The sequence below is a fragment of the Ahaetulla prasina genome, chromosome 4 (genome assembly GCF_028640845.1).
Source record: "Ahaetulla prasina isolate Xishuangbanna chromosome 4, ASM2864084v1, whole genome shotgun sequence".
In the NCBI taxonomy this organism is placed as follows: domain Eukaryota; kingdom Metazoa; phylum Chordata; class Lepidosauria; order Squamata; family Colubridae; genus Ahaetulla; species Ahaetulla prasina.
In genome coordinates, this window is record NC_080542.1 from 56120117 (window position 1) to 56144269 (window position 24153).

A 24153-nucleotide genomic window follows, 5' to 3' on the forward strand; every position below is an offset into this window, starting at 1 on the left:
GCTCTAGGATGGAAACAACTAAAGTCTGCCAATGAGTTATCCATGTTTTTCTGTCCCCACTATTCAAAATAAACCTAGTATTTTTAGCTCAAACTGTTGGAATGCTGACATAGGACAGAAAGAGATAACAGCATTTCTTACCTGATATATCTGAGCCTGAACCAGTTCTGACTGACGCATCAGTAAAAGAGGCAGATTCAGAATCAGAGTCACTAGCTTCACTTCGCGTATCATAATCATTTCCCTCCTTCTGATCTCTTTCATCTTGATCATACTCTTCTTCCTCGTCATCTCCATCTTCTTCTACTTCCTCTTCTTCTTCTCCATCATCATCTTCCTCTTCTTCCTCCTCTTCTTCTTCCTCTTCCTCTTCTTCCTCCATTCCTTCCTCTTCCTCCTCCTCTTCTTCATTTTCAGTATTTCCTGCATCAGAGGAACCACTACTACCCGTTTCATGATCTGAACCATATTCCTCAGAATTTACTTCTTCTTTTGAAGAATGGCTTGACCTGCTTGGCCGTCTTTCCATATCATGCCTTAGTCTCTGTTTATAGAAAAAAATCAGCAATCAAGACCAATTATTTTGAGACAAAGCTCTAAATGCTTGCTTTAAACATTCATTTAATGTAATGGCAATGTATTATTTATTCAGGTTAAAAAATAAATTTCTCTTTAAACCTAGGAGAGAACAGATTAAAAATTAAAAGCCAAATACTGGTACTGCTTAAAACTAAGCAAGGAAGTGAAGTGCTGAAACTAATAATAAAAAGCAATACACTATTGCCGAAAAGATCCTATCTATTTAAATACAGACAGATTTACAACCCATTACTTACTGCAGATGCATCTGGAGTAGAGGACTTAGCTCTTCTGTCAACTTCCCTTTTCCTCATACATGCCTTTTCAGGCTGTCCCTTATACGGATCTCTGGAGGTGCTACTTGACGTACGTATCTTTCTATCACTTTCTGGGCGTTTACTTCTGTCAGACCTTCGATAATCCTCACTCTTGTATTCTAATGCTGGCTTTCCTTTTGTGCTGACAATTCTTTTGTTGTTGCTAACAGAAGAGCTTGGAGGTTTGGGTAAGATCTGCCTTGAGGAATGTACAGATGGTTTTTGTTTTTTAATTTCAGCTACTTCAGTCCGCTCACTTTTCCTTTTGGATCCTTAAAAAAATAAAAGTTATTAGTTACTTAAATGCTAAAAAACGTGTTGTAAACATTTTCAAAAAATATTTTCTTATTTAGCATAGGTCAAAGCATAAAGAGACTTTTAGTCTAAATTTTTGATATCAGTAATTCTGCAGCTATTAACTTTTAGCCAGATGATGAAAAATCCTAGGATTAAAGCTTGGGGAGCTAAGGTATGAATGTGAAAATTACTAGATAAAGATGAAAAATACAGGAAATATCTGAAATAAAATTTTGCTTCTTGTTTACATTTTACAAAAAGGAATATTTCCTATTTATCTGCCTTCAAAGATTTCAAATTATTAGCTATATTTGTTTACAAAACAACAGTAATTACTTAAAAGAAATAGTATTAGTTTATTTTATGTACCATTTTGCGTAAGTTTGATTAATCGTTTCATATGTTAAAGGTATGAAGAAAGAGAATTGGAGGATTGAGATAACATACGCTAAATACTATAGATTAAGCAATGTTTGAAAAGACAGGAGTGATGGGGAGAAAAAATATTTCACAGGGAATTTGCTATACAAGTTACTTTTACTAAATGAAGGGGGGAAAAACCAGAGCATTTGGCAAGAACAATAAAAACTTTCTGCATATTGAGAACAGTTTTCAAACTTGCCAAGAGGCCATTTGCAAGGCCTTTTATACAATGGTAAATTATCTAGAAGGTATCATATCTAATTCGGCTCCAAAATCCAGTTACCCAGTTTTCTGGAAATACAAATTGTAAAGTAGCATACCTTTTTTTTCATTTTTATCTTGTTCACTATCAGGGTTATACAATTCATCATCATGATCTGGTGCATCAGTCAAGATATCATCAAGAACATTCAATTCACCATCTATGAAGAAATAACAAATATTATTTAGAAATGATAATAGTTTTTTTTTTTAAAAAACTGAATGAAAAGGTACTGCAAGCCAATATTGCAGACTATTAGTACCATTCTTTATCTATTCTATTCATGGTTGCCTAGAATCAAAGTAGAAATTGAGTACTAAGTTCTTTCTTTAAATAAATACGTTGAACAAACAGGAGGTAATATAAGCAAGAAAATAAATAATCACATAAAACTGTGTGTCAGTATCCTTCCAGGGATAGTGTATTTCCCTGTCCTTGCTGATCTCACTGGCAATATCTAGCTGTCAGGTGTGGCAGTGAATAAATTCCTGCTATGCCTAGAACAGGAATTCAAGCTCCTTTTGCCACATGGTTATATGGCATCTGATTAATACTTACCCAAAGAATAATTGTTAAATAATTTTATCTATTCTAGAGAAAAATTCCTAGTCTGCTCATCATTAATACCAATTGCTTCTTTGTATCATGCTACAGATAGTCTTTGCTTAATGACTGTTGCTTAGCAATTGTTCAAAGTTCTGACAGGCCCTCTTACAATCCTGTTTCAAAGTTCTGACAGTTACTCCACCCCACATGATTGTATTTGGGGTACTTGACAACTGGCTTACTTTTATGGCATTTAAGGCATCCTGTGGTCAACTGACCATGATTTTTGAATATTTTTTGTCATTTTCTGGTGTTTACTTCTGATTTCCAACAAAAACTACCCATTGGATGAAATGGATTTGTTTATTGACTGCAGAAAAAAAGCTTATAAAACCAGACAGGGTCACATGGTGATAGGCTTAACTGCAATGAAATATGATTGTAATTTCATGTTCAGTTTTGGTTGTAAATCAAAGATTAACTGTATATATAGTCAGTTTCATTTGTATTGGTTGACTGCTTGATTTGTCATGGACTAATGACAGAGTAGGTCACACCTGGATATGAAACTGCTTGTCAGCCATTTCCCCATCATTTATGGGTGTGGGTGTATTAGAATGGCTGTAATTCCTCAATAATTAATGCCACACTTTTATCAAAGCCCTTGAATTAAAGTTGACAGTTTTCATTTCACTCACATCTTGTATGTTTCATTTCAAATTCAGTATGTGGAGTACAGAGACCAAAAACCAAAAAACCGATCATCATCCCAATAAGCCTATAAAAATATTTGTGGACAATTTTCAGCATTCCTTTTAGGCTATTTAGTATTCATTTATGGTCAGTCTGTCATCAGGACCAAGATAAAAAAAGCATCATAAGAGTAATAATTTTTGAACTAGTTTAGAGGTAACCAGTAGTGCTGAAGCAGCTACAACTTTCCCAATCATGTGTCCTGATTTTTGGACACAGCCACACACACACTGTAAGTTAGCCCATTTGAGGTACCTTAGTTCAAAAATTGTTGCTGTATGAGGCACTTTTTTACCCAATGAAAAGTCATGGCAATCGAAGTTTAATAATACAGGTAGTCCTTGACTTTTAACAGTTCATTTAGTGACTGTTCAAAATTACAATGGCAATGATCATTACCTATGATCATTTTTCACACTTACAACCATCACAGCATCCCCATAGTGATATCATCAAAATTCAGACACTGGGCAACCGACTCATATTTGTGATAGTTGCAGTGTTCAGTTCAGTTGCTTCCAGAAAAAGCACCTTTAGGACAACCATGACCTGGATGACTGAGAATCTCCATAGACAGTTCCAAGAAGGCTCTAAAATAATGCAAATGCCCAACTGCCTGCAAGGAGTATAAATCCTTCCATTCCCCATCATCCAGTCAGAGCTGAAGAAGCTTCTTGGATTTGAAGTGAAACGTCTTCAAAGAAAAACAAGGAAGTCCAGTTGCCTCTTGAAAAAAACACCCTTGGACATTAATGTGAGATTTTAGCTGACAATTATTTATAGCAAACCAGTACCAAATCTTGCAAATAAAACTATAGGTATTTGTCTAAGTAGTTGTGATCGACTTGAATGCTTAAACAAAACAAAACAAAACCCACAATCTATGCCCACCCCAGAACACAGAGCGCAAGGTATCATAAAATAGTAGGGGGAAATTAAGATAAGTAAACAATTATTTAAATAAATGAAAATATAAATTAATGTTTTTCTTAACCTTTTCTGGTTTGGGGTGCATCAATCAAAAATAAAGGGTTGTCCTTAGTTTAGGAAAAAACTGCATTATCTTTTAGGTAATTTAGAGGCATATAATAGCTATAATCCTACTATTATTATATACAAAAAATGTGAAATTACAACTGCCAGTTCTTTAGCTGGTAGGGCATCATAATGTATCAGCATAGTATAAGTGAGGATCAAACAGTGTGGTCTTTTGTAAATTGACTATTATTATTATTATGCAAAATGTTTTGATCATGAAACCCACTGATCTTAAACATTTCCAGTATTCTAGCCATGAAACCAAACACCTGTGGTTCAATAATTTTTGTTTTGAAGTGAAACAAAACCTGGTTGTTTCAAATAGAATCATACTGAATGCTCTGACTGTTCTGAGGATTGCAACTAAGCTGCTATTTTGTGGCTTGTGACTGGGTTGTTTTCAAGCTCTGTCCACTCTAGCTGGTAGAGAAGCAAAGAGCAGTCATATCTCTGCTGCTATTGGTTTGACTGAATGAGGTGATGTGAGAGATTATTGAAAGGAAAAGAACATTGAGGTACATGGCCCAATAAAAAAGAATGGTTCCAGCTGTACACATGTCTGGTAAGTTACTACTGCTAGTTTTTTTAAAAGAACTATTTAAGACCTATCAGTTCATCACATAGACTAACTAACATCTTATGCTATACAGCTAGTCATCAACGTAAGACCACAATTGAGTCCAAAATTTATGTTGCTAAGTGAGTTTTGCCCCATTTTATGACTTTTCTTGCCACAGTTAAGTGAATCACTGCAGCTGTTAAATTAATAACAGGGTTGTTAAGTGAATCTGGCTTCCCCATTGACTTTACTTGTCAGAAGGTCACAAAAGGTGATCATATGACCATGGAACACTGCAACCATCATAAATATGAACTAGTTACCAAGCATCCAAATGTAAATCACATGACAATGGGGATGCTGCAATGGTCATAAGTGTGAAAAAATGGTCATAAGTCACTTTTTTCAGTGCCGTTGTAACTTCGAATGGTCATTAAGCAAACTGTTCTAAATCAAGGACTACCTGTACTTTATTTTGCAGGTAGATAATATTAAAGATATGCCTCATATGCAAATCTTGCTGAAGCTGTTAAGGCTCTATGAAATGAAGATTACTACTACAGTGTTCTTTGGGATGGCTTGTTAAACTCTGGATGTACTCTGTGCACCCTCATGTATCCTGTGTTGAGTTTAAAAAAGCACTGAAAAATATCTAAGCATGGTTTGTTGAAGAGGATTGATTTGTTGAGCTTTGACATGCTTATCATCCTGTCTTGTTCTTCTAATGCTAATATTACTTGTGATTAGGAATATTAGTAATCAGCAATCACTCAAAGATGCAAACAGAATATGATCTCCAAGGAACATCATTACTGCTTCTGCTAAATTTCGCACAGATTGCAAAAATAGAGGCTACATAGAAATTAAATCTGAAACTTGAATAACCTGGATTTTACTGAATAAATCCTTTACCTTAATTTGATCACTGACAAGATTTGGAGGTTTAATATAATGGCCATATTTTTACTTTGATGAATCACTATCTTTCTACTTTAAAAGTGGGACAAATAGAAGCTTCTATTGACTTTTACCCGCTAACACCAGATAAAGCTCCTCCTGTAAGCATATATATTCAAATGCAAAAGATGTGACTATTACCACAACCCATTAATCTACATAAAATGAATGTCTTCCAAGTGGTAGAGGCAGTAGAAACAGAAGATCCATTAGAAAGATAAGTATTCTTTCTAGCTTTACAGTCAGCAGTATTCCAAGAAATTAAAAAAAAATGCTGGCTGTCATTCAGTAAATAAATTAATAACTTTTAAAGAAGGAAGATTGAGATTATATCTAGAATTTAAATCATTTAGGAAAAATATTGGCCATTCACCATAATGTTTATGTGTAGGATGGAACTTAGCTGATAAACTCTTTTTTGCAATAGGCTGTATGGTTAACATCTATTTGATAAAGTGGTTAAAGACACTGAGCTTGTCAGCTGCAAAGCTGGCAGCCTGAGTTCCAGACCCTAGCACCACATCATGGGGATGAGTTTGTGCTACTTGCCCCAGCTCCTGGCCATCTAACAGTTCAAAAGCATCTAAATACTAATAGATAAATAGATACCACTTCATATTTGGAAGATAACAACATTCAGTGCACCTCAGTGGATAGTCATGCTGGCCATATATCCATGGAAATGTCTTTGGACTACATGGGCTCCCTCCGCTAAGAAATCACTTCCTTGAGTTGGGCACGACTCTACAGGGGAAATCTTTACCTTGTTTATCAATTCTTGGTAACTTAACAAAGAAATCTTTTGAGCATACAACTATCTGTGATAGCACATCGTAAATTTGTCTAGGCAAAGAGAACCAATTAATTTCTATTCCTGAATATAATTTGTAATTATTATATTATTTTGCTTGAATATTTCATTATTGGTGATAATTGTATTGCAAGGTTTTAATTCTGTCTTCCCTCACTGAAGACCAGGTGATAAATGAGGAGGCGTTAGTATTTCAAACAGTCTGCAGGTTTCTTATGTACATGTGATTCACTTCTACCTGCAATTATTATTAATGCAGAGAGGTACATACACTAGATTGCTAATATTTTTTCTCCTGCTAAGAAATCAGTAGGTAAACTGATGTGCTAATCAATGTCTGGGATGGATTAAAGCAAACTTATAAAAGTTAATATAAGGTGATTCTGATGCTCCCACCGTATCTTAATGCCATATTAGGAGGTAGCAATATGATTCTTTATTCCCATATTTTTTAAAAATTGTTTTCTCTAATGGTGCTTCTGCCTGTTTTCCTAACCATGGATCATAGAATTAATTTGCAAGTTAGCATTCAATACAAATGATAAACACTTTAACTTTCTAATGGACATGACATTACTGGAACATATAATATGGAGGAATGGGGATCCAGCATCGTTACTTACGCCATAATTTTATATGATTTTTAAAAAAATTAGTTTCATCCTTTAATACTTTTCTATAGTTATGGTAATATCAAAAACTCTCCATTAACTATTAGCTAAGTTTCAAGAGAAAGCCATACAGTTAACAGAAAATAATCTGCATAGAGAAAAACAAAAATAATGCCAGAATGAAATGATCTACAAAAATGTGGAATTTAACTCAAACTTATTTAATTTCCAAGAAGGGTCTAGTGTTGCATAACGTTTTAATTTAAGAGACAAAATCCAAACATGCAGGCAATCCTACAAGGTTATACCTAATCAGGCACAAAATAAAAACAAACTCTTCCATTTCATGATACAACCCTGGTTTGATCATGGGTGCATGCATTCAAGGTTAACTTACTAAGTCTTTAAAATAAAAAAATCTAAAAATTATCCACTCTATGGCAAAATTTTGATTTTAAAAGTATAAGCAGTCTTAACTTGCAACTATTCATTGATATTTTGAAGTTACAATGGCAATGAAAAAAATGACTTATGAACACTTCATTTACAACCATTGCAGCATCCCAATGGTCACATGATCAAAACTTGGATGCTTGCAACTGGCATTATTTATGATGGTTACAATATCCCAGGGTCATGTGATCCTCACTTGTACCCAGCCAACTTATAGGGGGAAGTCAAATTTGCTTAATGACTGCATGGAAAATAACTGCAGTGATTTGCTTAACAACTGTGGCAAAAAAGATAAAAAATGGGGCAAAATTCACTTAACTGACTTGCTTAGCAATGGAAATTTTGGCCTCAGTTGTAGTCATAAGCCAAGGACTACCCATATGTACAAAGCTTAATCAAAAGAAAGAAAATGGATGCCACTTTTCTGAAATAATGCCACTTATGTAATTTGACTAATTTTAAAAAGGTAGTGGCTTCTAGATTATTGTAATTTTCATAGAGCAAGGAGTTCTTACAGAGTTGGTAAAGTAATAGGCAACACAAGGAAGAAATTTGTGGTGAGTTATTTTGTGGTTCTTCCCTAAATCTTTATTTCCCATCATTGCAGCTCAAAGTAATCTAAGGTGACCTGCTTCTCACCTGCCAGTATCATAGTAGTTCTCTCTCACATTCGCAAACTGAACTGACAACTTAAAAGTGGGAAGCCTCCTATATGATCCAATTTCCCCTTTTCTACGAAAAAGAATACAGATTGCAGGCCTCAGTTCTGGCATCTATCTTTACATGCCTTAATGATATATACATAAGTCTTCTGTACATTCCTAAGAATTGGAGATATATTGTATGAGTCTCAGGAAGAGAACAGAAAAGAAAAGAAAAGAGAGAACAGGGCTGATCCAGCTTTTATTGTCTAAATACTTTTGGTCACTGTAAATAAAATATATAAACATTTTTATGGGGGGGGAGGGGACTTTTGGATTGACTTCACTGAGAAAAAGTTCTGGAAGATAAATAGACAGGGTTTTAAAATTTATACCTTGATTTTATACCTAGCAATATATGTTTTGGTAGAAACTGACTCACTCTTGCATCGAGCCAAGATAGTTACACTGAGTTAAAAAGCTACATGAAAATGTTCCCATCCTAGATACATCAGAAAAAGCTAATTATCTGTTGAAATCTCCATATAGAAAGATGTGAATCAAGATTGTATTCTCCCTTTTAGCATTTAAATTCTATAGTTTTAGCTCTTAACTAATAGTAAGTTTTATTCTCCCTTATTAGGTAACAGCAAGGTTATGCTGGTGACATCACTACCCTCTTTATTTTACTGATTGGATTCAGAAGTTTTCAAGCCCTTATGATAAGGAAAAGCTAACTACTACCTATCTCAAAAGTAAAGCTATGATTCATCAAAGAGAACCTCCCATCATTAGTATTGCTAGCAAATAAATAGAAATTAAGGTAACAAGCTAGGTCTTTGAATATCTTGCAATGATTTTTTTTCATTTTTCCATGATCTTGGAGAGAACTAATTAGGATAGTTATTGAAAAGGAAACAGGAGCACAAAGACTGTATGGAAGCTACTACAAGTGTTAGCAGTTTTTAAGGTTTCAAAGCAAAAACGTGTACAGATAGTCCTCGACTTACAACAGTTCATTTAGTGGCCATTCAAAGTTATAACGGCACTAAAAAAAGTAACTTATGACCATTTTTCAGTTATGACCTTTATAGCATCCCCATGATCCTGTGATCAAAATTCACATGATTAGCAACTAGTTCACATTTATGACCGTTGCTGTGTCCCAAGATCATGTGATCACCCTTTGTGACTTTTTGACAAGCAAAATCAATGGAAAAACCAGATACACTTAACAATAATGTTACTAACTTATCAACTGCATTGATTCACTTTCCAACTGTGACAAGAAAGGTCGTAAAATGGGACCTTTTACTCACTTAGCAAATGTCTCACTTAACAACAGAAATTTTAGACTCCATTGTGGTAGTAAATGGAGAACTACCTGTATACTACATACAGTATTACACCATGTGCACAATTATTAGGCAAGTGAGCATTTTGACCATATCATCCTTTATATGCATATTTTCCACCTCCAAGCTGTATAAATTTAAATGCTTAGTTAATATAAGCATATCAGGTGATGTGTATTTGTGTAATGAGGGAGGGTGTGGCCTAAGGAGATCAACATCCTACATCAAAGTGTGCATAATTATTACGCAGTTTCTTTTCCTTAAGCAAAATGGGCTAAAAAAGAGATTTAACTAACTCTGAAAAGTCAAAAGTTATAAGAAGTCTTTCAGAAGGATGCAGCACTCTTGAAATTGCTAAGATATTGGGGAGTGATTACAGAACCATCAAACGTTTTGTTGCAAATAGTCAACAGGGTTGCAAGAAACGTGTTGAGAAAAAAAGACACACTTTAACTGCCGAAGATTTGAGAAGAATCAAACATGAAGGTATCAGGAACCCATTATCCTCCAATGCTGTCATATTCCAGAACTGCAACCTACCTGGAGTGCCCAGAAGTACAATCTGTTCAGTGCCCAGAGACATGGCCAAGGTAAGGAAGGCTGAAATCCGACCACCACTGAACAAGACACAAAAGTTGAAATGGCAAGACTGGGCCAACAAATATCTGAAGACAGATTTTTCAAAGGTTTATGGACTGATGGGATGGGGCCAGATGGATGGGCCTGTGGCTGGATCAGTAACGAGCACAGAACTCCACTTCGACTCAGACACCAGCAAGGTGGAGTTGGGGTACTGGTATGGGCTGGTATTATGAAAGATTAACTAGTTGGACTTTTTCGGGTTGAAGAGGGACTCAAAATCAACTCCCAGTTTTTAGAAGATACTTTCTTCAAGCAGTGTTTGAAGGAAAAGTCTTTCAAGAAGACCATGACTTTTATGCAGGACAATATTCCATCGCATACATCGATGTACTCCATTGGGTGGCTAGCCAGTAAAGGCCTTAAAGATGAACGAATGACATGACCCCCCTTCCTCACCTGACCTACATCCCATTGAGAACTTGTGGGCCCTTCTTAAGCAGGAGATTTATGGTGAAGGAAAACAGTACAACTCTCTGAACAGTGTCTGGGAGCACAAAAAGTTGATTAACAACAGATCAAGAAACTGACAGACTCCATGAATGGAAGGCTTATGACTGTTATTAAAAAGAAGTGTGCCTTTATTGGTCACTGATTTTTTTTGAACTGTCAGAAATGTTTATTTGTAAATTTTACAAATTATTTATTTTATTATTCTCACTTTAACAGATTAAAATAAATAAGTGAGATGGGGAAATTTTCATTTAGTTGTAGAATAATTTTGCACTAATAGTTGTCCAATTATTATGCACACATAGATATTCTCCTAAGTAACCTAACGTTTACTTTCTTAAATATTCAGGTTTGAAGTTTATTAACATTTTGGATTGACCAAGAGCACTTTAGTTGTTCAATAATAACATTAATCCTCCAAAATACAGCTTGCCTAATAATTGTGCACAAAGTGTATAAAGCTTACAGGCATGCGTTTATAAACGGTTAAATCTAATGGAAACTATCCAATCCAATCTTTCATGAGATTTAATTCAAGACCTTGCTTCATTTTTAATTTATCTATACAACTTAATTTCAAACTAATTCCCCTTTCAGTGAGTGCCTCTATTTACTGATTCAAATAGAGGCTTAAAACTACTCATTAAGTTTCAGATGAACTTGGGAGATCTGTACAATCTGAAAGGAAAGGGGAAGAAAGGAAAAAAGACTTAAAAAAAACACTCTATAGAGATTCCTATTAGGTAAGAACACAACTATGTTACTGCTTTTTCTTCTGAGAATTAATTCAATGTTTGAAAAATGTTTTTTAAAATAATCTCCTCAGCCAAATTTTCTGCAATTTGGATAGTTGGTAACTTTCAGTCCAGATTATAACCTCAGTTTTGTCCTCATGATACAAGGGAACAGAGGGATGGTCTAAAACATTAGGGCAGGCCGGGAGACATTTTTTTACCTTTGAAAAGCAGCAATTCCCTTCAGTTTCAGAGAAAAAAATTGGCATGAAGATAGAGAATCTACATTTGCAAATAATCAGCTCAAAGCAGATTTTAGGAATGTGTTTAGTGTGTAATAGTCACACATACATAGGCATATTCTAGTAGCTAGCACTGATTAAAAATATGAGACTATTCCACATATCTTCTGTTCCAATATATGTAGTATCTGAATAAATCTTTTCTACAGAGAAAACGTCCATTAATTGTACAGATAATAAATATATCTGTACAATATTCCCAGATTGGAATTACAATAACCCCCCCTACAAAGTATAACATTAAACAATTTTAAATAATCTCTATGAGAATGCATACTTTAAGTCAATCTTTAATGGTATGCCACTTACATAAAAACATTACGTTAAGCCAAAATGTTTCAGTACTTGTTTGATCTACAAAAGTGATAAAATCACTTTTATGAAACAGATGGCCATATACATTATTTAAATAAAATTCATAGTGTATGGGGATGCAAATGCAGCACCTGTCAGCAGCTACTTAAAGCAGACACTACTTTTCTCTGGGTCATATGTTACTTGCAATGGACAGTCACATGACTGAGAAAACACATAGTAGAAACAGTTTCTCTGCTTGTACTCCACACCATTCTCAATTTCCAAGATAGAACTCCAAATTCTCTAAGGAGATACTGGCCATCACCAGCTAGTCCACTGTATTATCTAATTCTGTAATGTCATTGAAATAAATGTTGATTCTTCCATTAATCCTGATCTTCAAATACAAATGAATAAGAGACTTAAGTTTCTGTAGAAGCATATTTATTTTATTTCTATTATTTGGTCTGCTTTTTCTCTCACCTTTTCTGTGTTTTCATGACAACCTTGTGAAAGAGGCTGAGTTGAGAGAGCGATTGTCTGAAAAATCACCTCATGAGCTTCAGTGAGCAGAGCTAGCCTTCAAGCTGGGTCTCCCCAGTCTTACTTGCAGTACATAGATGTCTTTTCCTATGTTTCAGGGAAGCTCTTTCCTACCATGTAGTTATTAACATTAACAGATGGATGAACATTTGACGTTTCTCCAAAACATTAGAAGTTTCCCCAAAAGCTGTACATGAAATCAAAACTCTTAATATATCACAGCAGCTGCACATGCAAAGTATAAACTCAGATTCTCTTATTCCAAATCAACATCAACTAATGGCTTTATCCTTTCAGCTTCAGTTTGCATACATACATATATAATAGGACAGGCTCACCTTGAGGGTGAATTGCGATTATCAAAATACAGACAAGTAATAAAAAACCAGAATCAATAATGCTGCAATAAAAGTACTTCACGAAAATTACGTCCTGCATATTTTTTAAGGGATAGTTTAATTCTCTCGGAATCCATCCGTGCTCGCCCCCGGCTGGATCCCATGCAATGCAATCAAAACTCCTTTCAGTCTTCGATCTGGTTTCCTGACCTGACCTTTATTACTGTTAAATGCCCAAAACCTCCCCCGGCTTGACCCTTCCAGGAGACAGAAAGCAGTAATTGGAGTGAACTCTTAAACCCTGGCCGACACTTTTCGTAAGAGGGGAAAGGCGTGGTTTACCTCAGGGCAGGGAAGGACCGCCCGTCGTGGGCCGACTCCGCGTCACTCCCACCGCTAACCGCATACTTACGGGCAGCCCCGCTGCCATGGCAGCATGCGGTACAGGAGCAGGAGGAGGAGGAGGGAAGGGACTGATCCCATACCTTTTTCTTCCCGACTCTCGGCCGCCATCCTTTTCCCGCAGCCGCTCCCGGATAGAATAAGCACAGCGATTGCCACGCAGAGAGAGGCAACCCCGCTTGGTGACGAGGGACGAGGAAGCGAGTGGCAGACAAGATCCAACAACGATCCAGCGAGAAAATATATATATATATTTATATATTCTCGGGGGCTACCCAGCCAAAATGGAGGCTCCCTTCAGAACCCGCTTCTTCCTCCTCCTCTTCCTTCCTCTCCTTGGTGCTGATTTCCTACGCGACAATTCTCTCGCTCCCACAATGCCCTTCGCGACGGACGCCACACGTCACAAGACGCGGCCTTGGTGTCGGCGGAAGTAGCGGATCGCCATCCTAGAGAGGGAGCCGGGCGGGCTGCACGCGGCGATGCGCGCGATCTTTTCCCAGCGGTGACTCCCCCCCCCGAAAGCCTGCAAAGGGCGGCTGGCATGAAGGGGAAACCCGCCTAGGGAGTTCATGCCCAACACTTCAGGATAGGTTGGGCGTCCTTGGGGCTTGTGAGACGGGGCGCGGGGGGGGAAGCCTTCTCTCCGTCCCGTCCCAAAGCAACACTGGCAGTTTCCGGCGCTCCTGCCCTTTCCACCCAAAATTGTCTTTGGGTTTGAGCTGTATGATCTGTGCCGCGCGGTTGAAAAGCCATTTTCAAAGGCAGTGGGTTGCACCTGCCTTCCAAGAGCTAGCAAATTAGTGGGAGCAGAAGCCGAGAGAGGAAAGGCTGTAGGATAAATAGAATAGAATAGAATAGAATTTTATTGGCCAAGTGTGATTGGACACACAAGGAATTTGTCTTGGTGCATATGCTCTCAGTGTACATAATGTAAATGTGCAATTTGTTGTTGCAAATAATGAGAGGCTGAGGCTTTGAATCCGACACCTTTGTAGCAGAATAGCCTGTTCAATCACAAGTATATTCAGATGTTATTCGGGGTGGGGGAGTTTCAGAACCCTGGTTATTCTTACCATTTCCATTTCATTGAATAGAATAAAATTACAGAGTTGGCAGGGACCTTGTAAGTCTTCTAGTTCAACCCCCTACTTAGGCAGGAAATCCTATACCATTTCAGACAAACGGTTGTCCAATCTCTTCTTAAAATTTTTCAGTGCTTAAGCATTCACAGCTTCTGAAAGCAAGTTATTCCACTGATTAATTGTTCTAACTGTCTTAGTTCTACATTGCTTCTCTCCTTGATTGATTTCTATCTATTGCTTCTTGTCCTGCCTTCAGATGCTTTGGAGAATAGCTTGATTCCTTCTTTGTGGCAATCCTTGAGATATCGGAACACTGGTATCATGTCATGCCTAGTCGTCTTTTTATTAAACTAGACATACCCAATTCCAGCAACCACACTTTATATTAAGTGTTGTATCATTAAGTGTTAAATTTGTACCCTATGACTATCATTAAGTGTTGTTAAGTGTTGTACCTTGATGAAGGTATCTTTTCTTTATGTACACTCAGCATATGCACCAAGAAAGAATTCCTTGTGTGTCCAGTCCCACTTGGCCAATAAATAATTCTATTCTGTTCCGTTCCGTTCGGTTCTATTCTATTCTATTCCATTCCATTCCATTCCATTCCATTCAGCTTCCAGTCCCCTAATCATCTTTGTTGCTCTTCTCTTACTCTTTCTAGAGTCTCAACATCTTTTTTACATCCTGGTGACCAAAACTGGATGCAGTATTCCAAGTGTGGCCTTACCAAGGCATTATAAAGTATTAACACTTGGTTAAAGCTTAGTTTTTGCTGGCAGAGCACTTGGGCCGCCACAGGTACCTCTGATTTGAGTGTCAAGCTAGCCATGCCCATACTGGCCACACCCTCTTGGCCGCCTCAAAGTCAAACACAATCCTGATGTGGCTCTCAATGAAATCGAGTTTGACATGCCTGGTCTACTTTATCAAATGTCTTAGTGAAGTCCAAATAAATCCACAGTATTCTTCTGGTCTATTAATTTTGTGACTTTCTCAAAGAATTATAATAATAATAACAACAACAACAACGAGTTAAGTAGTTCTGCTTTTTCCCTGTTGCTTATCACCTTTTTGCCACTTTCTCCCACTATTGGGCCAATTGTTTCCTTGACCTTTTTCTTGTTTTTAACATTTTGAAAGAAGCTTTTTTTGTTATTTTTTAATTTTGTCACGAGCCTTGGTTCATTTGAGCCTTAGCTTTCCTCACTTCATCTTTGCAGCTCGGGCTATTTGCTGATATTCTGCCCTAGTTATGTGTCCCTCTTTTCACTTTTTATACTTGTTCGTGGATGTAAATTGGCTGTAAAGGGAGCGGGTTAAGCCCTGGGCTTTGCAGACTCAATGATGCTCCTGGGGTTTCAGATGTGGCTAGGATGGCCTTTGCAGCAGCCTAGTTGTACATCCTGGGCGTTGCTGTCAATTTTCAATATGCTGGGTAGTCTAGACAAGGTAAAGCAAAAATAAAAGAGAAGCTTCTACAAACAATGTCATGTGTCCGATGGGAATGCGGCCCCTTTTCCCAAGTTGTGGGGAAAATTATTTCCCCAAAAAATTCTGGTGAGGCCAACACTCATGCCTTCACCTTCTTTTTCGCTGTTCAGTTTTTCTCCTCCTTTTGAGGGGGGTAATAGAATGCAGGAATTTTTTATAGCAGTCGAATGCATGTTCGGACTGTAACAAAAAGTTAGGTTAATCAAAATAAGCTGTCATTGCCTAATTGTCTCATTTCCCCATTTTAACAATTGTAATTGTTCGTTAGCATGTATAATGTTTGATTTTCCTTTTTGATGCATATTTTGGAAGGTTTGTAGGTTTGAGAAAATGGGATTTGAAGAATACTATTTAATAAATTATATTATTTTGAACATTTTACTGCTCTTTTTTTGTATTTTTGTATTGTGTTTGTATTTTACTAGTTACTGGATTCTGCAACCATAGTCTAACAATTTGTTAAAATATAATCTATAGTTCACACATGAATAGCTAAGTCAAAATCAAATAAGCCCACACATGCATATTATATGAACAAGGCATCAGGATAAATTATACTGGGGATTTTTGTTGGCTTAGAATGATGTGCAATACCAGCCTGCATTTCTCTATGGTAAGATAATCCTTTAGATCTCATATGGGTAGCGATTAAGGCATCAGACTAAAAATTGGGGGACCATGAGTTCTAGTTCCACCTTAAGCCCTAAGCCAGGTGGGTGACTTTGGTTCAGTCCTAAAGCAGGCAATGGCAAATAGCTTCTTGAAAATCTTGTCAAGAAAACTTTAGGAATTAGTTCAAGCAGTTGCCAGGAGTGAAAACAAAACTGACTTGAAGGCATGTGCACACACAATATAAGGTAATCCTTTTTCTATATCAAATGGGCATTATTACACCTTTTATTTTAGTAGTAGCAATGCAAACTACAGTTAGCATACTCATTTTTGAAGCATTTCAATCTTTATTACAACAGTCCTGCAAGTAATCCTATTTTAAGGGTTTATTGATTACATTTAAATGCTGCTCAATTCCCAGTGATAGTGGGCAGTTTACAAGTTGTTAATATTAAAACAACACAAAACAAAAGAATAAAGATTGCAAAGGTAATAAAGATGAGAACAAAATAAAAGAAGGCCTGGAGCAAGCCAGGTTTTCAGGGCCAATCCAGAAGGCAGGTGCCACTATAGAGAAGGTGTGCTTCTAGGATCCTGATAGATGACATTATTAATGCGGTTTTCTATTCATCGGATGGAAATTGTCACCAGATGCAAGAAGTTGGGAAACAAGGCCGTTCAAGTGAATATAGATTTATTTGCTGCTAACACTACAAGAATCTGAACTACTAATTGTCAATACAAATTAACAGTACTTAAGAGTCAACAGAATTCAAAGTGGACTGGATTTAGAGCTCTTGTGACTGAAGGGACTTGCTACTGATGGTGCGCTTAATCCCTCGGGTTCAATCTGGTCATCTACAATTGTTTTTCATGATTGCAGTGGCAGTAGTAGCCTATCACTGGCATATCCTGTATTTTAAGGAATAGTTTATGCTTTCATTTGGGGATATTCTTGAATCATTCTATTTTGTTTTTTTAGTAACTTTGTTATGTAGCAGCATGATGGCCTCATGGTCAAATTAAAATAGCTTTCAGCCTCCAGAAGAAGCTGGGAGGAAAAAAAGTTTCCAGAGCAATCCTGCAATTTATTTTCTCTTATTTTATTATTAAAACGGGGGAAGGGATACGTTTATGGGCAGATATTGTTATAGTTAGAACATCTTAAATTAGTGTGTTGCAAATACAAATTTCTGCTGTCCTGGAGGTAGGAGTACAGTAGATTTGTGCAAGTTTCACACTAAAGTTTTTAATTTCAAAACAGTTAATGAAATTGTTCTCCTATTTCAAGCTTGATGGATGTTTGGATTTTTTGGAATGGCTGTTTAGAACTGAATACAAGGTCTCAGAATCAAAATGTATTCGTCCTAGTGTTCTGTTTTTTTTAAATTTACATTTATATCCCGCCCTTCTCCGAAGACTCAGGGCGGCTTACATTGTGTAAGGCAATAATCTCATTCTATTTGTATTTTTATATACAAAGTCAACTTATTGCCCCCCCAACAATCTGGGTCCTCATTTTACCTACCTTATAAAGGATGGAAGGCTGAGTCAACCTTGGGCCTGGTGGGACTTGAACTTGCAATAATTGCAAGCAGCTGTGTTTTTAATAACAGGCTTCTTACAGCCTGAGCCACACCGCGGCTTCATTTATCAGCCATAGTTGCAAACCATATATTCCTATGAAAGAATCACTTTGAATTCAGAGCCAAAATTTTAATAGAATCAATTAGGTAAGCAGAACGATTTACTCTTCTATCTGTTATTTATTTATTTATTCATAGAATTTATATGACCAGCCATGTCATACGTGATTCTACTGAAATACAGTAAGCAATAAAAAACCAGGATAAAAATGAAAAAGCCCACATTGATTATATTCTTCATAATTTAACACATGACCACCAAACAGCTTTGCATCTATTTGACCAGAAAAGTAACAAATGAGGAATTAGTCACTAGATGGTGCTAATGTCATATGTATAGTTTAATGATGCTTTATACTAGGAAGGAGGGAGGGAAAGTTGTCATGGGTTGTCTGAGGGCAGGGGGCCTTAGGGCATGTGTGGGAGTGAGAATTCAGTTTTCCCCATGGTCCTTGGCTTTAGTCCCCCTTCTAGTAAAGTGGTTGGAAGTTTCCTATGTCGGAGGAGGAGGGGGAGGTGGTTTCACTGGGTCTCTGCTGAGAGTCATAAGCGGAGGAAAAGAGCTCCAGTCTGTATTACATGTGAAAAAAAAAGAATGAACCATGGGTAATGGGTTGTCCACTTTTGTATAATATCCAGCAGGTGTGTTGCTTATTGAGACATTCTGAAATATCTTCAAACAGTTCATTCTTCTTTATCTTAGAGACTGTTTATTTTGAGATATTGAGCCTTGTACAGTAACCTTCCATCTCATTACATTACATTACGGAGGCAAAATGCTAGGCTAAAAAGTTGCTTAATTAGCAGATGCCACCATTTTATCAGCTGCTTCACTTTGTATTTTAATTTGTATTTTGTGGCTTGCTTTATTTTCTTGGTTCTGTATGGATTCATTTTGGATTTCTAGATCTGGGACTTGTAACTAGCAAGATTTTTTGGTTGCATGTTCCATTTTTCAGTAAACCATAAAATCTGCTTTATATACATGTAAAAAAAGATAAACTATCAGCTTATATATATTAAGGGTTTTCACTAAATAAGTCAGGCTTATAGTTGATATTCTAGGGACACGGTGGCTCAGTGGCTAGGACGCTGTGCTTGTTGATTGAAAGGTCAGCAGTTCAGCGGTTCGAATCCCTAGTGCCGCGTAACGGGGTGAGCTCCTGTTACTTGTTCCAGCTTCTGCCAAACTAGAAGACTGAAAGCACGTAAAAAATGCAAGTAGAAAAATAGGGACCACCTTTGGTGGGAAGGTAACAGCATTCCGTGCACCTTTGGCATTTAGTCATGCTGGCCATATGACCACGGAGACATCTTCGGACAGCGCTGGCTCTTCAGCTTTGAAATGGAGATGAGTACCACCCCCTAGAGATGGGAATGACTAGCACATATGTGCGAGGGGAACCTTTACCTTTACCTTTTATAGTTGATATGGGCTCAGGAAATTTGGAGGAGGTCATTTTTGTCTGGAACAAAGGAATAGTTATGACATCTTCTGAAATCATAAATGTTCAGCTATCTTCCAGTTACAAATTAAGATAGTTTTGTATCTCTGAATCACTACAAACCTGATTCACTGATTATATTAAGTATGGATTATTTATTATTTTTAAAAAATATGTAATGGCCTATGCTTATATAACTTAAATTATAAACCATGGTTTACAGAGCTCAATACATTAAGCGTATATGATTTGTTTGATTTAAGTTTTATCATATTATATGCAAAGCAGCACAATTATTCAATTTAACATATGGAACAAATTTTTCATGACATGTCAAGCCAGGTATGATGCTTATGACAGCTAAACTATGTATTGTTCTGTGATATGTGTCAAGTGGTGTCAGCTATGTTTGCCTACCATTTTGGGCAGAATCTGTTGCAATGGTTAGTGGATGCTTTTTCTTTTTTGTAAACACACAAAGCACACACATACAAATGACAAGGAAGCTTGACTGGAGCTTGACAGTACTGCATTCTAACCACTGCACCACTACAGCTCTTAGTTGATGTGCTGCCACATGGAATGGAATTTTGCCGTTAAGTCGTTATGTAGAACTCAGGTTTTCTATTTCTATTTTGAATATGCCGTATTTTTCTGAATATAAGATGCACTTCCCCACCCCCTCCAATAGAGGGTGGAAATGTTGATGCATCTTATACAACAAATATAGCCATTTTTGGCCACCTGAAGCCCTGCGCTGCTCGTCCCATTTTTGTGAAAAATGGGCCTGTTTTTCACAAAAACAGGGCGCGCAAATTTGGGAGGCCTGCAGAATGCTCCTGGGGGCTGGGGAGGGCAAAAACGCCCCCATTTTTTTTTGCAAAAACAGTATTTTGCCCTCCACCAACCCCCAGGAGCACACTGCAGGCTTCCCAAACCTTCTGCATGCCCTGTTTTTCACAAAAATGGGCAAAAAATGCTGCACATAGACGCTTTGGAGGTCTGCAGAGGGCTCCTGGGGGCCGAGGACGGGAAATTTTTTTTTTTATTACTTACCTCTTCAAAATCTTGGTGCAACAAGATTTGCAAAATCTTGGTGCAATCTTATACAACAGTGCATCTTATAGTCCGAAAAATACGGTACATTTTAACCATCATGCATAGCACAGACTCAGAAAGGGTGTTTTGCAAATACTAGTCCAAAAACAAATTGTCAGAGTTTGTTACTAGTTAGAGATTTCCAGACCAGGAATGTAGAGAATTTGTATTTGCAACTTGGACTGAATACGAAGATTTAAAAAACATATGAGCCTTCGTGGTGCAGTGGTTGGAGTGCAGTACTGCAGACTACTGCTGACTGTCGGCTGCCTACAATTTGGCAGTTCAAATCCCACCAAGGTTCCATCCTTCCATTTTTCCGAGGTGGGTGCAGTGAGAACCTAAATTATTGGGGCCAATATGCTGACTCTGTAAACGGCTTAGAGAGGGCTGTAAAGCACTGTAAAGTGTTTTAAAGTTTTAACACTGTAAAGTGTTTTAAAGTTCTATCATATCGCAAGATCTAAAATGGACAGCTAACATCAAAAACATCATTAAAAAAGGACAACAAAGAATGTTCTCTCTGCGCCAACTCAGTAAGCTCAAATTGTCCAAGGAGCTGCTGATTCAGTTCTACAGAGGAATTATTGAGTCTGTCATTTGCACCTCTATAACTGTCTGGTTCGGTTCTGCAACCCAACAAGAAAAACACAGACTTCAGAGGATAATTAGAACTGCAGAAAAAATAATTGCTACCAACCTGCCTTCCATTGAGGACCTGTATACTGCATGAATCAAGAAGAGGGCCGTGAAAATATTTGCAGATCCCTTGCATCCTGGACATAAACTGTTTCAACTCCTACCCTCAAAACGACGCTATAGAGCACTGCACACCAGAACAACTAGACACAAGAACAGTTTTTTCCCGAAGGCCATCACTCTGCTAAACAAATAATTCCATCAACACTGTCAGACTATTTACTGAATCTGCACTACTATTAATCGTCTCATAGTTTCCATCACCAATCTCTTTCCACTGATGACTGTATGACTATAACTTGTTGCTGGCAATCCTTATGATTTATATTGATATATTGACCATCAATTGTGTTGTAAATGTTGTACCTTGATGAACGTATCTTTTCTTTTATGTACACTGAGAGCATATGCACCAAGACAAATTCCTTGTGTGTCCAATCACACTTGGCCAATAATTCTATTCTATTCTATTCTATTCTATTCTATTCTATTCTATTCTATTCTATTCTATTCTATTCTATTCTATTCTATTCTATTCTATTCTATAGCAGTATATAAGTTTAAGTGCTATTGCTATTGCACAGAAGAAAACACAGAAATAAAAAGTACTTGATTTGAACCTACAGGAGAATAAGACTTTATAACTCTTGACTGTGAATTGTTTGTAATATGTACAGTTCTTGAATGATTATGAATTTACAGTGCTAGCTGTGTCATTTTGAGAGAGTGAGAGTTATGTTTGTACTTCCCTTGAGGAAACTTATGAAAAATACCTATAGACAAGTACATTGAGTATTAATCCAAATTGGATATGCAAAAATATTAACATACCATGATAAATAGATTGTTAATTTGTATATAGAGTGGGATGGAGAAGCTTTCTAGTTTGATTTTTACATGAGATCTAAAGGCTTAGGAAACAATATGTAGTTTAAAAAGGATCATTATATGAGTTGCCTCAGGAGTAGTATCACTTCTGCTTGGAATTCAACATAATTGGAAATTAAGGCAATCTGGCCTTTCATATCGGAAATCCAATCTGAACATGTTTCCTTGATGTTCACCTTTAAAGAAGATCCAAGCTTCCATTATTCCATTTTTGAAGGGAAAAAAACAATTTAAGTGACAATTTATATAGGTTCATCAACCATTTCTCTGCTAATAGTATCATATTTCAAGTTTAACAGTATGAATCATTGCATATATTTTTTATATCTTGCTTGTGCAGTTTGAATAAACAAGTAGCAGAAACTGAGCAGTTGTGACTAATTGAACCAGTAAAGCTAGTTTGGGTCACTAACTAATACTGAGTTTTGAAAACCAGAAAAGTCTAGGTATATAAGGTTCTCATGTGCGCTGCTTGGAGAGTCCAAGCTATGGGTATTCAAAGCATCTGATTGGCCAGTGACTGAGTTACAAAATCTTTGGCCCCGCCTCTTCCTCCTGGCCAAGCCTCAGTTTTTTTCAACTCAGTCAGCCTCACTTTTGCAGCGTGTTCTGACCGTGTTGTCGATCTTGCGCTGATTTGGAGAGCAGACCTAGAACAGAGGCGCAGAAAGGCCATTTTGCCGGTTTCACACCATTTTTTACTTCTCCTTTGCCACGCCTCCATATTTGGGCTATTTTTCCAACCGTGTTGTCGATTTGCAGCCCTGTTGCTGCTATCCCTTCTTGGATTATCATTTCTGGTGTTTTTATGGGACACTGAAAGGACTTATTGCAAGGCCTGGAGTGTGTTTTCTTGGCTGGTAGTGAAAAAAAAAATTTTTTTTTCTAGCCAATGCCCAACATGGCAGATCATGCTGACACACGCAGCAGCAACTTGACTAATTTTTCCCCCAGGCAGAGATCAGAGGCTTCTGATCCAAAGGGGGCTGGATCGATTGCAAGAAAACCCACAACCAGATAGATCCAGGTCTAAAGCTGCTAAATCTGCTAACACCTGTTACAGATGACAAAGATGCCATATGTAGGGAAAAGGCCTTGGAGAAGCTCAAAAGCAGGCAGAGGCAGCCAGGTCCAATCCAGTGCCAATTCCTGCCATAGAGGCTAACACTTTTAGAGCACAGGAGGATCAGTTAAATTGGTCTCCTGAAGCAGAAGTGGGGACACAGAGTTTTCATGCTGTTCCTTTTCAGGAACATTATGTTCATCAGCCTGTTTCCATCCGTAGGCATTCTGGGCCTTCAGCCACGTTCACACCAACAACTACAGGGCTCCGCCTGGTAGAGATTCGGGTCAGGTTTGTCCCAGGAGCTTCGTTTTTTTGATTACTCAGACTATTTCACAATGCATTGATTCTGCTCTCCAACAGAGTGACTTGGCTCCCTCGTTGCCTTTGATGTCTCCCCTGCCTGCCACTCATCATCCTCCCTTACAAGGTGAGGTGGGGGTTTTGCCTGAACCTCATTCCCCGTTGCATTCCTTACATAGTGAGGTTTCATTTAAGGGAGAGGTAGAACTGGGGGATTTTGCATCGTCAGATGAGGAAGGAAGGGTTTTTGCCCTCCCCCAGCCCCCAGGAGTACTCTGCAGGCCTCCCAAACCTTTTGCACGCCCCATTTTTCACAAAAAACGAGGCACACAGAGTTTGGGAGGCCTGCAGAGTGCTCCTGGGGGCCAGGGAGGGAAAAACTACAATATTATACATAATCACTCCTGGAAAGTATCAATGAAGCTTAGTCTTTTATATATCTTAGGGCTGAGGTCCCCAACCCCCCAGCCACAGCCTACTATCCCTTGAGCCCTTGAGCCTTTCAGAACT

The 24153-nt window shown here is 37.6% G+C and overlaps 1 protein-coding gene across 3 annotated transcripts in view; it reads right to left on the reverse strand.

Moving 5' to 3' along the window:
* Positions 1–13661, reverse strand: part of YTHDC1 (YTH N6-methyladenosine RNA binding protein C1) — a 34165-nt gene extending 20504 nt beyond the window's left edge. For 2 of the 3 annotated variants that reach the window (XM_058180678.1, XM_058180679.1), the window contains exons 1-4: positions 13394–13661; positions 1937–2038; positions 837–1168; positions 142–544 (exon numbers count right to left, since the gene is read on the reverse strand). In XM_058180678.1, the coding sequence (XP_058036661.1) occupies positions 142–544; positions 837–1168; positions 1937–2038; positions 13394–13421 (865 nt within the window). In that variant the 5' untranslated portion in view covers positions 13422–13661. The remainder of the gene's footprint in view (positions 1–141; positions 545–836; positions 1169–1936; positions 2039–13393) is intronic. The other variant, XM_058180677.1, reaches the window with a different exon arrangement.
* Between the last annotated feature and the right edge of the window lie 10492 nt (positions 13662–24153).